Genomic DNA, 17,105 nt, shown 5'->3' with positions numbered 1-17,105 from the left:
CATATATTATGTAAACAGAATCTTTTATTTTGGATGCGATTAATCGCGATTATTCATTTGACAGCACTATTTAATATGCAAAATGAAAATATCAATCTCTTATAAAAATTAAATTTTACTCGCCCCAAAATTTTGAAAAGTAGTGTACATTTTTAACAAGCTAACAAAAACAGTTATGGATTATAAAAGTTTTTCTAATTAAAAAAAAGATGTGTGAAAACATCAAACTATATAAATAAAATCATATGCAAATGTGAATGTTGACTCAAGATCAATCAAAGATTTTACATGTCTTTCTCACAAACATGTTTTTGTTTGCATTAAATTAAAAAAATGGCATTTGCTCTCACTGGGTCTGTTGTTTTTGGATTCATATCTCTGTTTAGCTGAAAAAAGAAATTCAATTATTATTATAAATTCAAATCAAATATGCACATATCTGAGTTTTTATCTGTGGCGTCAGCTTTCTCTTGCTTTTAGCTGGATCTCTCCTGCTTAGCATCGATTCTTAATCTTTGTCTTCTTTATGGGCTGCTGGATCTTACGCTCTGAAGAGCTTATCTAACTATAACTCTGCATTTCTGCTCTCTTGAATTCTTCAAATTCATTTCTCTGGCTTGTTCTGTCTCTCTGTTGTGTCTGTGCACCTCTCAGGTTCTGCTGGCTCTTTTCATTACTCCAGTCTTCAGTGTCACATGATCTTCAGAAATCATTCTAATATGCTGATTTGCTGCTCATGAAACGTTAATGATTATTATCAATGTTCAAAACAGTTGTGCTGCCCAATATTTTTGTGGACACCATTGAAAATGTTTTTCCAGGATTCCTTAATGAATAGAAAGTTCAAAAGAACAGCTTTTTTTTTTTAATAGACATATTTGGTAATATTGTAAATGTGTTTCCTGTTGTTTTTGATAAATTTTTTAGTGCTGTCAATCGATTAATCGCATCCGAAATAAGTTTTTATTTACATAATATATGTGTGTGCTGTGTATATTTTCTGGCTTGTTCTGTCTCTCTGTTGTGTCTGTGCACCTCTCAGGTTCTGCTGGCTCTTTTAACATGTCAAACTCTGGCGATTTGTTTATGAGTGTTCAGTCTCTGAACGGGGACTCGTACCAGAGCTCTCAGGTGGGAGCCAATGTGCAGTCACAGGTATAGTGTCTATAAATCACTACAGAAACCTCACGGCACCAGCACACACACTGCAGCTCATGGTGTTGCAACATGATGAATATTTCTAGTGTGTGTGTGTGTGTGTGTGTGTGTGTGTTAAAAAAAGAAAATATTTTTTAAGATATTGTTAATTTTCTCTGTTTCTAAAGCTTGTGAACCGCCTCTCTGTCTACTGCCTACATAGGAAGCTGACTGAATTTGAACCTGATTTGAAACACTGTGCATAGACAGTAGTGGTCAATCAATATATCGGCCGATATTTGGGATTTTTTTCATTATTGGCATAGGCCAAAAATGTTTGTCTGTTTGGCCGATGTGTTGAAAGCAGGACTTTTATTATGACAGCACAGAATCAAGAAGTTGTCATCTAAATTAATGTTTATTTTACAGATGTATTTTTTTAACCAAGTACACATTTTTATTATATGAATATGTAATTACATAATATATGTAAAATAAATATAATTTTCATTTCTGCACTTGTTATGCATCTTTATATTAAATAGTGTGATATCATACATATCGGCTTTATATTGGCCACCCTGCTCTCTAAGATATCGGCATCAGTAATAAAAAAATTAATAAAATCAATATCGGTTAACCATTAATTGACTGCATTTCAAATAATGACTTCAGTAGAGCTGCTAATGACACAATTAAGCATACGCATAAACATACACATATAAATTGTGCAAAATCTTTCAGTTTGCTTTTCAGTATTGCATGACATATACACTACTGTTCACAAGTTTGAGGTCAGTAAGATTTAATTTGTTCATTTATCTGAAAGAATACTTTTATTCAGTGAGGATGCATTAAATTGAACAAAAGTGACAGTAAAGGCATTTATGTTACAAAACATTTATGTTTCAAATAAATGCAGTTCTTTTAAACTTTCCGTTCATCAAAGAATTCTGAAAAATAAAATGTATCGCAGTTTCCACAAAACTATTCGGCAGCACAACTGTTTTCAGCATTGATAATAATCAGAAATGTTTCTTGAGCAGCAAATCGGCATATGAAACAGTTATTTTAAATTGTAATAATATTTCACAATTTTGCCATTTTTACTTTATTTTTTAACAAATAAATTCAACAAAAGTTGGTGACCGCAAACTCTTGAACAGTACGGTATGTATATTTTTAATCAACATTTCTCTTGTTTTGTCTTCACACTCTAAAAAATGCTGGGTTAAAAAGGGACAAACCCAGCTATTGGGTTGTTTTGACTCAGCGGTTGGGTTGTTTTGAACCGCTGGGTCAAAACAACCCATAGCTGGGTTTGTCCCTTTTTAACCCAGCATTTTTTAGAGTGAAGTTTTGGATCATTTTTGTTCTAATGCATTCTAATGTCCACAATGCTACTACCCCAAATAAGGAATCTTATAAGGCAGCATATGGAGAATGCTGTCTAGGTAGGCAGCTCACTAGGCTTTAGAACAGAGCCATGATGAGACAGGCTTTGTAATGTGTTTTATTGTTCGCGTGTCATCATGTGTTTGTACGTCTGTCGTTGTGTCGTCTTTTATTGTTGTTTGCATTCTTCGACCTTGCTTTCTTCTTTGTCGTGTCGTCTGACTTTGCTTTGTTTGCGACCTTGCGTTCGCATTTCGTGCGCTCTGACCTTGCCGTGTTGTTTTTGTGATGTTTCAGGTGGATACCCTTCGCCATGTTATCAGCCAGACAGGAGGATACAGTGACGGCCTCGCAGCAAACCAGATGTACAGTCCGCAGGGCATCAATGTAAGGCGAGAAAAAAACACTTATTTTTTTCCCCCTTCCTCTTGTTTTGCCCTCTACCAATTATTTCAAAGCCATAGGGCTCAGAATGCCACTTAGTGTGACTTGTCTGGGAATCGTGGTCACTTAGTTGATTGCCTGTGTGTCGCAAGCGCCACGGGCGGCGTGCTGCCCAGCGAGACGTGGACACGAGAGTGGCCCCACGTCTGTCTGAGCCCATCACATCCAATCAGATCGGCCCGGCACCTGCAGCCACGCGCCCCGCTGACGGGAACAGGTGACACCGGCTGCAAATGTATGGCCCCTCGCCGTGCCCCAAAGTCACCCGACCCTGATTATCCCCCCAAGGGCGGTGCACAAAAACACTCAGCGCTAAAAATACAGCCGCGCGCCTATGGTAAAACCCTCGTAGGAGGACATCCTGTGTGTTTGGGAAGGGAGGGGCGCTGCTGGCAACTTGGCGCGCCGAGAAGATTCACAGCGACAAGCCGTGTGGTAAAGGGGAAAATCAATACGACAGACACGCGGGGAGCGGAGTGTGGACTTGGGACAGCAATCCAAGCACATTGCTCAGATCAGGTTCCTGCCGAGCTAATGGCCTTGACAGCGAGCCGAGACGAGAACGAGAGAGGAGGAGGAGGAGAGGGGGAGGCCGGTCAGCGTCTCCGTCCCGCTCCCGATCTGCCGCGCTCCGCCGGCCGTATGTTAATGAGATCAAACATATTCGCGGGAAAAGCACGAATGTATGCAAATCCCGTCCTGCTTTTTTTTGTGGAGAATTGTGGGCTTGACTGTGATGCACAAACACACAGAACGGCGCTCGGTTCACATCAAGTGCTTTCAAAACGCATTTAATACCGTACAAAGCATTCACACTGAATAAATCATTACATTTGTTTTGAATCCCAATAAATTGCATAATATACACAGTTCCCATGGTCAAGTTTAGAAATATATAATAAAATATAATATATTATATTTATGTTCAAAAATATAAGGGGCAGCGATTTTTTTAATTAATGTTTTTATTCAGTGAGGATGCATTAAATTGATCAAAAGTGACTGTAAAGACATTTTTTAATGTTGCGAAGTTTTTTTTTTTTTTCCTAATGACTGCTGTCTGTTTTCTTAACTTTCTATTCATTAAAGGATTCGGAAAAACGAAATATTTTACAGTTTCCACAAAAGTATTAATCTGCAACCTCTTATCACTGATAATAGTCAGAAATGTTTCTTGAGCTGCAAATCAGCATATGATGCTGAAAATTCAGCTTTGGTCACAGGAATAAATTACATTTTTAAATATATTCACATAGAAAATAGTTATTTTAAATTGTAATAATATTTTGCAATTTTACAGTTTTTACTGTATATTTATTTATTTATTTTGATCAAATTAATGCAAACTTCGTGACTTTCAAAAACGTTTTTAAAAATCTTACTGACCCCAAATTTTGAATGGTAGTGTATAGTATTGTCCATAATATTGTTACAAAAAGTGTACTTGAAATTAATTAAATCTTAAAATGATTTACATAATGAATGCAAATTCAAAATCTAAACTGTTCTGACTATTATATATATTGAAAGCGTGAATGCTGTCTCTATTAAATTATTTAATAGCATTTTATCTACATGCATCCTTATCCTTTTATATTAATTAGTCAGATGATGTGTGATCCTGAGTGTTATTTATAGTTTTGTTGCAAATTATTGCATCAGTATAAAATGACTGTTCACAGGAGCACATATATCAGCTAATTTGAGATTTAAATGAGGCTCATCCATTCAGAGCTGAAATATCACGCATGCACATTTGCTCAAATTATTTGGACACTTAAGTGACAGTTATTAATGTCTGAATGTCACTGCATTAGATAAGTTCACCTCACAAATGCGTTACACAACCAAAGTGGCGCAGTTCATTTTGCTTGTACTGTGTCTTTCTTTAAAATGAATGACACTTGCTTTGATATTTTATTATCTAATGCAATGACATTCATGCATTTTTAATTGTGACTGAAGTGTTCAGATAGTTTGGGGGCCGCTGTATGTGAAATTGAGAAACAGAAAGCATTAGTGGCACACAAATTACAGAGATGACGTCGATGTTGGTTTAAAGCGTGCATTCACCAGCAGCATTTAAGACATTTCTTCTGTTCTTATATTGGGTTTGATTGAAGAACAGACCGGCGTGATGCCGTGAAATGCAGTGTTATGTCTGAAGCGCTGCTTTCACTGCTGTCTGTGAGATTAGTGATGGATTCTGCTGCGTCTCTGTGTTTTTATTCCGTGTTTCATTCTCTCAGTGTCCTTCACTGATTCCTGTTTTATTCTGGGAGTCTTGATTCTTTTCTCTTGTTGCCTCTCAGTATTTGTGTGTGTGTGTGTGTGTGTGTGTGTGTGTGTGTGTGTGTGTCAGTATAAATGGCAGGCATCACACACAGAGCTCTTACATGCTGATTCCTATTTTCTGAGGACGTAATCATTTCAGACTGACAGAAACCAGCACTGCCAACTAAATTACTGAGAATGTTTTAATTGACAAAGGGTTTTTGACATCTTACAGTGTGTTTGCTAATTTGACTAAAACACACTACAACACACTTAAAACAGTAATATTGTATTTTAATGCTGCGTTACATTTTAAAATCTATTAAAATAGAACATTTTTAATTGTAATAATATTTCAAATTGTAATATTTTTAACAGTTTTCTATCATTTATTGCTGTGATCAAAGCTGGATCTTCAGCATCATTACTCCAGTCTTCAGTGTCACATGATTCTTCAGAAATTATTCTAATATGCTGATTTGCTGCTCAAGAAACCTAAATGTGTCCTTTCTGAATAATGTAGATTTTTTTTAAATAAAATGAAAATAAATTGTATTTAAATAAATAAATAATTGTTAGATTTATTCAACAAGGAATAAACATAACACTTTTATATTTTGTTGAAAAACAACTATATATTTTAAAAAAAAAATATATATATATATATTATATATTTACTTTTTTTTTTTTTTTTTTATGAAAAAAATAAAAAAAAATGTTTTAGGTTTTAGTTTTAGTCCACTTTAATAACCCTGGTAAAACATCCTCCTTTCTTTAAAAATGCAAAATGTCATACATATATCCGATCGCTGGGTCATTTTGACCTGTGAGAGTTTATGTAGCACATCACCCTTTTATTTTTGGAAATAAAAACAATCTATTCAACGTTTCCAGTAAAAAAATGAATGATTTAATTTTTATTCATTTGATAAAAATGACACATTCTACACACTGAGATCAATGGATTTGACTATGAAATATTGATTTACAGGCCATTTTTCTCTGATATTGCAATTTTTATATGACACAAAATGTGCCTGATTGTTCACTCATGGCATGTGTGTGTGTATGTGTGTTGTCTCTCCGTCAGGCGAACGGTGGCTGGCAGGACCCCACCACCCCGTCCTCCGTCACCTCCCCCACAGAAGGACCCGGAAGCGTTCACTCCGACACCTCTAACTGATCCTCACACACACGGACTGTCTCCATCCCCGCACCACACAGAGAGCATCATCAAACGTTTTCATGCTACCTCTCAAACATCCAGACCGAGACAGCAGGACCTTTAGACTAGACACATGCATCTATACTGTATGTCAACCCTGCCTTCATCGTCACAACAAACATCACGTTATGTTTGAAACATTTTTGCAATTTTACCATAGTGCCAAAGTACTTTTATACATCACTTTAGGAGCTCGTTTTACATTATAATAGACTTGTGCTTGAAAAAGCAGGTTGCACTGCATCTGAGCTGAACTAGATTTCTGTTCGTCTAATAACCTTTGCTTTGAATCGCGGAATATTTGGTTTGTGTACATAAGGGAAGATCATAATTTCCCTGCTTTAGTGAGAAATAAAGGCAATGCGGTTTAGACATAGATATCGAAATATTCATTTCTGAAGGTTATTAGCACAACGGTATCATTATTTTGCATTTTAAATAAGATTCACATGCGTCACGCTTCAGTTTATTCATGTAATCTTGATTAATTTTTGTCTGATGTTTATGTACAGACACACAAATCCCTTTATATATATCATCATCATCATCAGAATGCAATAAAAGGCAATCAGAAGTGAACCAATCCCAAATGTGAAATCACTTTGTTTTCCGGTTTCGTTCCATGTCAGCCTTCTCTCCGGGCGACCTTGATACCAAAAACCACAGGCGTGTCCGCTCTTCCGTTCACATCACATCCTTCATGCTGTAAATTGTGTAAAATCTGGGATGCGTTTCTCACGAGCGTCCCGGCGCGTTATACCTGAAACCAAAAATCCACTGGTGTTTCTTGAGAAGAAAGGAAAAGCTCACGATGGCACACAAATGCAGAAATCGGTTTGGATATATTTTTGATGCCCTCCTGTTGTGAATAGCCGATTCTCATTTCTGATGTCCTATACGAACGGCCATATATTTGATTTCTCGCAAGCATAATGTGAATGCGCGCTAGCTTCTATATGTAGATGTGCACCTTTACTCTTCTTTTGCTCTTTTCATAACAACGGCTAAAATGATTAGGTCTTTACGGAAGCGCTGTGATGAGCGCAGGCTTTCTGCTCCTGACAGTTGCTCAGTTGATTGAGAATGAGACATGTAGAGAGGTTTTGGAGCTCTAGATAGTGTGGGTCATTGTCTTTCTTTGGTTTGCCGTCTCATCGCCGGAGCAGATCCCACCTCAGCAGCACCGTATTCAGAAAAGCCTCATGTAATGATGCTTTTAGTTTTTGCATATACAGCGGTTTGTAAGACATCACGTTTACTTTGTTGCATGTCTTTTGTTCTTTAAACTCCTGCAGTGTTTTTGAATGTTTCTTCTTTTTTATAAACAAGCGCAGAGACGTCCTCTTGTCAAGTTTTAACTTTTAAGATCTCTGCATATGTATAAAAGGAATAAAATGGAACGGCAAACTATTGTCTTTTTGATTCCTACTCGTTTTTGTGAAGAAAAACTAACAAGGTGTAGGTTTTTGGGTCTCTTCATTTGTACTGGTAATGCATATTCCAAATAAATAGTTTCTTTTGTTGCAATATGTTTCTCTCTGGTGTCTGGTTTCATTCGTGCATTCATATTCAGTTAGTGTGTTATTTTTGTGTGAATGAGTTAATTTGTGTTATATTTTCAGTTTTCATATTAATTTAGGGGATGATTTTGTTGTGTTTTCTGTCATTTATGCAAAAAGATGGAAATGTGATGTTTATGGAATAAAACAAATATTATCATTTTACTAGAGCCCATACCTAGTAAATCCAGAGAAACTGAGAATTTAATTTTTATTTCAGTTTTAGTTATTTTAGTATATCAAGTTTAACTAAATGAGAAAAAGTGGCCTTGGCAACAGCTGGAAAGATTGCAGAAATGTTATTTCAAGTGTAGAATTGTTTTAGTTTTGCTTTTAGCTAACTGAAATAACACTGAAAATTGAAAAATGTGAAATATCATTAATATATAACTGGGTAATTTTGAACTCTTCTATTGTTTGAATTGGAAATACCATATTAAATATTTCCAAAAATAACTTCTAATAATACTGATCTAGTCACTGACCGATCATGTTCTGTAACAAACAGTAAAAATGAAAAGAAAAGAGCAATGGCATGTATCTCCTTCTCTCAGATGAAACTGGTTGATTTTGTGCTGATATGCATGATTTTTTTCCCCTCAGAGGTTGCAAATGTGACCAATATATTTTAAGCTGATGTCGACTGAAAGAAATCACAATGTGCCAGACTTTGAGATGCAGCTGAAGATCATGTTTAAAAACCTGCAGAAAAATGTAAAACACTCATTCTCAAGAAACAGCACAATTCGTGTGTTATCTGCAACAGAATAATGAACCTAATGAATAAATGTAACCTCTAAATGTAACTTTTTCAATGAGATATCATCCAATTTGCATGTCCAGTTCATTGTCATGGAACTTGGCTATATAGCCTAATATTAAAAATCAGCTTGCCTATATTTTTGCCTATGCTTTCAATGTGTAGTTTTGTTTTAAATGCTTTTTTCCCCCCACTGTGAATTTGTTCATGCACATTGTGCTCTAGGCTGTAAACACACATGTAACCATTGTAAACACTTATAGCTAAATATGCTGACCACTAATCTGAATAACCTTTTCAAATGAAATGATAAAATGACAAAAACCTGACATTTTCAAGGACCAAATGGCGGGGGTTTTCCTGAGAATGACCCTCAGGTTCTTAGCAGCTGCTGTTTTACTGTAGGAACATGACTCCAGCAGCGTGTCTGTGTGAGATGCAGGGCTCCGGCGGTTAAATGCGCTGCTTCAGTCTATTGTTTCCCGCCTGCACTTCATAAACACACTCGCTCTCGGCGGGAAGCGTCTCACTCTATCTGCTGCTTCAGGAGCGTCTCTCTCAAAGGTCAGCAGCCGAGGGACTGATGTCTGGAAAACAAATTAAGGGGGGAAGATGAATGCAAAGCGCCGCACGTTTATTGATGGCCACCATTTAGAGTCTCTCTGTAGTCCATTTTTCACTCGCCACGAGCGGGACCTTGTTCTGAAATTGATTCAGAGCAAGAACCTTTGAGTGAATCAGACCGCTGGACTGAGCTTCAAAACACCAGCGCAAATCACAGAAGAAAACACGTACACAACATTAAATATACAAAAAAAATCTAATTAGTACATTTAATAAATTAGAAAAAAGGCGGCTTTAAAAATTATTGTATATACATTTAAAGGGTTAGTTCACCCAAAAATGAAAATTGGCCCATAAATTACTCACCCTCAGGTCATCCTGTAAGAAAAATATCCATATTCAAAACGTAATAATCACTTTAATGTAGCTTGCGCTCACTGTTGTAAACGTAAGCAGTTCTGGGCGGATGACATATGGAGGTCGGCTTTGCGTATGACTTGAGGCTGAGTAATTTATGGGCTAATTTTAATTTTTGGGTGAACTAACCCTTTAAGTATGGTCTTTACTTGAAAGCTCTGCATGTAACACTAAAATATGATCAGTGCCCAATTTCATCTGTTATATCAAATGGTATCTTGTGATACAACACATTAAACTCTTTGAAGATTTAACCATGAGTATAATGACCATTATGGATCTTTTTTTTTTTATTATCTGAAAGGGTTTCTTCTGAATTTTCACACTCAAATTTCCAGAGAAACACAACTGAAATAAAAAATATATATATTTATTTTTTCTTTCAAACTCTCATATCATTACTTTTTCTTTTTTTCATTATAAAAGTGTTTAACTATTGGAATTATATAAGTGCATTCACAATGAAACACTGATACAAAAAAACAATAACATGATGTCAAAAAGATCAAACCATTATTTGTAAAGGTTAATGTCTGTCACAGAAAGGTTGAATACAAAGGGCAGGAACAAAGACAAATTCTGAGACTGACCCATATACTTTATACGGACGCTGTAAGAAAAAATAAATAGGCAACACCATAAAACCACAATGAGACTCACAAATTCACTTTTTCATTTAGATCAACATAAAGATCCCAGAAATGCAGTGTAGCCTATTTTTTCCCCCCAAAGTTTTGAAATGACATCCATCTGCTGTAAATGGAGCATGAGGTCAAATAAACAGAATGAGGCTTTTATGATGCGCTTGTCCTGTAAAAACAACATGCGTGCGTGTTTGCGCGTTCTGCATAATGCACGTGTGATGTAGCGTATCAATGCCAGTACAATGCACACGCATCATCCTCATCCTCATCCTCACGAGCTCGCCGCAGGGCCGGATGGGATGGGATGGGAACGGCTCTCAGGAATTAAAGCTGCGTGCGCGGGGATTACGGAGCAGCGAGGATCTCGCGCGTCCAGAGGGAGGATGCGCCGCGTCTGTATCGAGCGAAGAATTTGAAGCGTGAGGGTCGTGAATTGCGCATGGCTGCGGGGACCTCAGAGCCATCAAACTCAAAGCAGGAGAGTAAAGTTCCTCCCCGATGGCTCGCGTTGCGTTGTCACAGAGGGCCGGGGAGAGAGATCAGGTTAGATGTTGGTGTTGATTTTCTGCTTAATTCAGGAGGACGTACTGTGTCCCGTTTGCGTCCGTCAGGCGCGTCTGATCACCAACTTTCCCAAAAAGAGCCTTTCCGTGCGGATCAAAGCGCAGAACGCGTCGACAATCGCGGAAACGCTGCCAGCTCTGACGAGATGAACTTTCGCGATGTGGGTGTTGGAAGTTAAACAGCGCTGCTTTGTGAGAAGCGCCTGAAGCGGCTCGTGTTAATGAATCAGACGCGCGTTTGCGCATCTTTGAAAACAGCGCCTCGAGACAAACAGCAAACTTATCTCTTTGAAACACAGATTCCAAACAGAGCGCGAAAGCGAAGGGCTGATGCGGATACAAGCTCAATATCCCTCAAAGCCGATGGCAGATTGTCAGAGTCCTCCTGCTCATCCAGACCTGTGTCTATTCTGTCTTTCTTGTCAAACAATTATCACTGTTTTGAAGGATTAAAAGTGCGTTTGGCAGAACAGAAAGGCTGTTTGATTCGCAATTTTACAGTTTTCTGACACATTCCGCTGCTTTGTAGGGTCAGGTTAAGTTGATTTGTTTGAGAAGTTATTGAAGTGTGTGTTCTCAGGGTTACAGGGGTCAGTGTTTGTTGTTATTTCTGTCTGGGCTCAGTGATGTGGGAGAGTATAGATCTCCTGAGCTCTATATTTCTCTGCACACAGTCGAGTTTTCAGAAGAACTGGAGTCTGAGACTCAGATGAGACTCAAGGCAGGAGGCCGCTGTCACATTCAGTGCCTCTGTCAGTAAAACATCACCCTGTCGGCTGAATGCTGGGAAATGCCCTGCAATATGACAGCAAGACTCACACTCGAAAATCTGTGAACTTCATTTTTTAAATCATAGATGATAGAATCGTTCAATGACAACAAGAACAATAAACTATAGAAGCTTGTTTCTGCCACACTGAATACACAATACAAAGGTAATTGCGACTTTCTATCTCATAATTCTGAATTGCATGATAAACTTGCAACTGTACGAAATTGTGAGAATTGTGAGCTTCCACAGAATTGGATTCGCAATTGCAACTCACAAATTTAAATCTCACAATTCTGATCAAACCTTTATTTTATTTTTTTTTTCGTGGCAGAAGCAAGCTTCCGTAATAAACACACAAATAACAACAAATCAACTTTTTACATTTTTACAAATATTTTATTTGTTGTTATTATAACTTTTTAAAACATATTCTGAAGTGGCGTTTGCCCATACAATATTTGCCAACACAATAGAGTGCATTAGTGCCTCCTACTTTTTCAGCGGCACTGCTTCTGGGGTCGGTTGCATAAACTGCTTAGACTGGTCCTAAAAAGTTAGCCTTCTCATTTGTTTTCATGTAGTCTGGTCATAACTGTTTCAAGTCAGTTACAAAAATATAAATTGGCCCAATTTTAATCAGAAAAGTGAGATTGATTATCTCTTGGCTAACTGATAGATGGTCAAAATATTTCTTAAGACACAGACTTAACATAGTATCTATGTTTATGCAACTGGCCCCTGGAAGCATTTTTATTTTCCATTCATTTTTTCCATAGGGATTTTAAAAAGTCTTTGTTAAAGCACTATAATGAACTGAGTCAACCAGCAATCACAACAGTACCAACTTTTATCTGAAGCAAAAAACGAACAAAAAGACAAAGGTATAAGAGTATGTATTTAATGGCTTTAGTGAGGCAAAGAACTACAATCCCATGATGCATTGCGAATGACATTAATCAAATTTAAAAAGATGGAGAAGCAAATGATGCCTGCTCTGATCCACCTCAGCCGCTAGTATCAGTACTATATAAAGGTGCAGTTACTCAATGCATTTATGCCAACAGCATCAATTAGTCTAAAGACGGCTAAATGCCACATCAGAAGCACTTCTGTGCCACTGCCACCTTTGCAGTGTAGTTTTATTAGACATTTAGTTGTACAATTTAAACTGCACACATTCTCACACCGCAAACATTCTTTGCATTCTTTACATTTTTTAATACGCATAACTGCTTCAAAAGTTGCATTTTCAGTATGGGTGTATGTAATTTAGAGCAAAATGTCCAAGAATCGTCTGCTTATATTTACCACTGGTTTTAAGTGCATTGGTCTGATGGTTATACTGAAATGCAGAGGCGTTCTGCATGGTTGTAACTCATTGCTAGGGTGTTATGAGTGGTTGCTAGGTGCATGTTTACTGCAGTCAAATGAGTGCACAGCTCTAGTCTCTATTGCTCATCTGGGACCTGCTCTCCATTCCAGTTAAATCACTAAATAAAATGCATGATAATTGCTTCTAACTCCTGCTATACATCCACCGGCATGATTTTGATTGGCTCATTAAAACAAACATTCATATGGATGAACTGGGGTTTAAATCCAGATCCCAGTTGCACTCAACAGTTTGCCTTGTGTTTTTGGCCACATGAATCCACTGAAGTTCATTTGAGCACTTGAACTGATCAAAAAGTGACCTGGAACCAGAACACAATTTCAAGAGCAATGCATCTTGATCAATACAAACTCTAAATCAAAGCTTTCCATACTATGGAAGGCCACGGGGAGCAGAAACTGGCAGATGACAGAATGTTAATTTCTGAGCGAGCTGTGCCTTTAACTACATCCATCATGTCATCTGATATCAAGTCTCCTAATAATGAAAGCGTCCATTTCAAAGAACCAAAATAAAAGATTTAGCAATTGCTATACATGCTATTGCAAACTGCTATATTTTGACATTTACTATTACAGTTCTTCCATGTTTAATGGTAAATATTTGCAGATGCTGTCTGAATTGGTGAGACAAAAAAGTTGAATCAGTTCATTCTCAGCAATTATTTCCTCTTATGTATTCATTAACACCTTCAGAACACAAAAGGGAACTGAAATTTTATACCTAATTTATGTGCGCATCTAGGAATGTGATTACATTTAGGAATCCGCTGAGAAGGTTCTTGTATCACCCGCCAATGCTCCTGATGTGCTAATTGGCTCAAATGGGTCCCAAACCACTTTCATTTTCACTTGCAGATTTACCATTAAACACCTGCGCGGTGTGAGGTGATGCTGAAGGTGTGTGATGTCCTGGGATCAGCGCTGCTGCTGTCAGGTTCATGTGTCACGGGTAACAGTCAGTGGGGTTCAAAGAAAAATGGTCCTAAAGTGTGTGATGATCGAGCAAATAGATTTCTGTTTTCTATTGTACAGTGTGTGCACGATTATCATGATAAATAGAAAACCATGATACATGTCCAAACGTCAATGGTACTACACCAGCACCTTTTAGTAATTTTTTTTGTTATTGAGGCTATGAACAGAAGTTTAATGTTCATCTGCGATCACTAAGACATTCATATGAACTGAAAAACCAAGCAAGAAGGCTAGAATGAAACAAAAGAGTGCACATTTGTCAGTACTCTTAACATTTATCTCCTCAATGAGGAACATTAAATATTGAAATTGTGAAAGATAAGCTTCCAAGTCAACATTTAAACTTGTAATGAAAATGGAAAATTTAAATAATTAACTAAGCATATTAAAAATTAAGTAAGGGATAATGTCTACATCCAGCCGGTTGTTATCGCAGAATAAAGGAGGGGTCTTGTATCAGCCTGAAGGGGTTTATTCTGAGATAACAACTGGCTGGATGTACATTATCCCGCTTATTACACGGCTACTTGCCACATAAGTAAATAATTAGATGCGAAATATTGATTTGAGATTAAATAATATTTGAACGGAAAGCTTCCAACAAGAAAAAATAGTTCAAGAGTACAGTGCCGACTGCTGTTACCAGGATGAGCCTATGTTATTAGCTTTTACCGGTAGTTATCGAGGGATAACTATATGCACATTTAAATACTCTTGCTTTATTTCCCACTATATAAAATAAAAAAGTAAAAAATTTTTCTAATATTTGTGTTATATACAAATTATATAAAAATGATTATATAGAAATAATATAGAAATAAATGGTTAATAGATGTGAATATTGTCTAGTACCACGAAAGACAAAATTTTAAAGAATAAATATTATTTAATGAAAATGCAATACATTAATTTCATTAAGAAAAAAAAAAGTTTACACATTGTTTTTCGATCTGTTTTAAACACCAACAATCACAAGGGTATACCTGAAGGTTCCAGAAGCCTCATTTTTGTCTGAATACCTGTGTCTTCTGAAGACAGGGATTTGATTTAGGCCTTGCTAGATGGTTGCTAAGGTGTTGCTTTGTTAAGTCAGGTAAAGAAGGCTCGTGTGTTTGTTTACCTGAGCTACTTCAGGTCCGATCCGGGCCGCTTCGGCGCTCAGGTGTTTCTCCTGTTCCTCCACCTCCGGGTCAGGTTTGGTCCTGAGATGATCCGGCACAATCTCATGGCTGAACACAGGCACCCGCTGCTCTGTTAGTTTCTGTAACAGAAGTAGCAGCATCTTAAAAAGCCAGTGATGCTGTCATAAGCAGTGACTCGGTGAATACACTCACCACCAGATGTACATTATCCCGCTTATTACACGGCTACTTGCCACATAAGTAAATAATTAGATGCGAAATATTGATTTGAGATTAAATAATATTTGAACGGAAAGCTTCCAACAAGAAAAAATAGTTCAAGAGTACAGTGCCGACTGCTGTTACCAGGATGAGCCTATGTTATTAGCTTTTACCGGTAGTTATCGAGGGATAACATACCTCGGAATGTCACGACTGACCAATCAGAATCAAGTATTCCACAGAGCCGTGTAATAATCAAAAAATAGTACATTCATTTCATTAAAAAAAAAAAACAGTTATTGTTTTCGGTCTGTTTTGAGCACTGACAATCAGAAGGGTGTACCAGAGGGTTACAGAAGGCTCATTTAGTCTGAATACCTTTATCATCTGGAGACAGGGATTTAGGCCTTGCTAGATGGTTGCTACGGTGTTGCTCGGTTAAGTCAAGTAAAGAACCCTCGTGGATTCGTTTACCTGAGCTACTTCAGGTCCGATCCGGGCCGCTTCGGCGCTCAGGTGTTTCTCCTGTTCCTCCACCTCCGGGTCAGGTTTGGTCCTGAGATGATCCGGCACAATCTCATGGCTGAACACAGGCACCCGCTGCTCTGTTAGTTTCTGTAACAGAAGTAGCAGCATCTTAAAAAGCCAGTGATGCTGTCATAAGCAGTGACTCGGTGAATACACTCACCACCAGCTCTTCATCTATCGATCAGGAGACAGCAGCAGGGGGATGATGACCTGGGACCTGTAGGATGGGGTCTGTTATCGAGGGATAACATACCTCGGAATGTCACGACTGACCAATCAGAATCAAGTATTCCACAGGGCCGTGTAATAATGAAAATTAAATTATTCTATATAATATACACTACCATTCAAAAGTTTGGGGCCAGTAATATGTTTAAATTTTTTTAAAGAAGTCTCTTCTGCTCACCAAAGCTGCATTTATTTCAAAAATACAGCAAAAACTGTTTACTATTGTAATATTTAAAAAGCAATTTATTCCTGTGATCAAAGCTGAATTTTCAGCATCATTCAGACAGCAGCAGGGGGATGATGACCTGGGACCTGTAGGATGGGGTCTTCTCGTTTTTTAACACCTTATTGATGGTGTTCAGCTGCCCGGACAGAAGGGCGAAATTATCCAGCACTGAGGGCCTGAATTCAAAACATATAGTGACAGATCCATTGCGAGTTTATCAGGAAAGATCTGTAGTTCTCTCTCTCCAGTCTTCAGTGTCACATGATCTTCAGAAATCATTCTAATATGGTGATTTGCTGCTCAAGAAACATGATGCCATGATGCATTTTATTTTCCATAATTCTTCGATAATTAGAAAGTTCAAAAGAACAGCATTTATTTAAAAAATAAACTTTTTGTAACATTATAAATGTCTTTACTGTGACTTTTGATCAGTTTACTGCATCCTTGATGAATACAAGTACTAGCTATACTTCAGTATTAGTTATTATACCAAACTTGAATGGCAGTGCACTTAGCCCTCGGACACACATTCAACAAAAAGCCAACATCGCCACCTAGTGACTGAAATAGACCTCTATGTTTAGGACGTCTAGTGCTCCTTTCACTGCAGTGTCTCTGTTGTGTTTCTCAGTACTACATTTGAACTTATTTCT

At 37.5% G+C, this 17,105-nt stretch overlaps 1 protein-coding gene and 1 pseudogene across 2 annotated transcripts in view; one reads left to right on the top strand and one right to left on the bottom strand.

Moving 5' to 3' along the window:
* Positions 1–7,959, top strand: part of pbx1b (pre-B-cell leukemia homeobox 1b) — an 80,480-nt gene extending 72,521 nt beyond the window's left edge. Inside the window, exons 7-9 of one of the 2 annotated variants that reach the window (XM_016483885.1) lie at positions 1,043–1,155; positions 2,830–2,919; positions 6,341–7,959. In XM_016483885.1, the coding sequence (XP_016339371.1) occupies positions 1,043–1,155; positions 2,830–2,919; positions 6,341–6,433 (296 nt within the window). In that variant the 3' untranslated portion in view covers positions 6,434–7,959. The remainder of the gene's footprint in view (positions 1–1,042; positions 1,156–2,829; positions 2,920–6,340) is intronic. The other variant, XM_016483886.1, reaches the window with a different exon arrangement.
* Positions 7,960–15,823: 7,864 nt separating this feature from the next.
* On the bottom strand, positions 15,824–16,663 carry LOC107686784 (mediator of RNA polymerase II transcription subunit 8-like; annotated as a pseudogene).
* Between the last annotated feature and the right edge of the window lie 442 nt (positions 16,664–17,105).

The sequence above is a fragment of the Sinocyclocheilus anshuiensis genome, unplaced genomic scaffold (assembly GCF_001515605.1).
Source record: "Sinocyclocheilus anshuiensis isolate Anshui unplaced genomic scaffold, SAMN03320099.WGS_v1.1 scaffold958, whole genome shotgun sequence".
NCBI classification, from domain to species: Eukaryota; Metazoa; Chordata; class Actinopteri; order Cypriniformes; family Cyprinidae; genus Sinocyclocheilus; species Sinocyclocheilus anshuiensis.
Note: the sequence above shows the minus strand (reverse complement) of the source record. Positions and strands in the feature narration are given on the sequence as shown.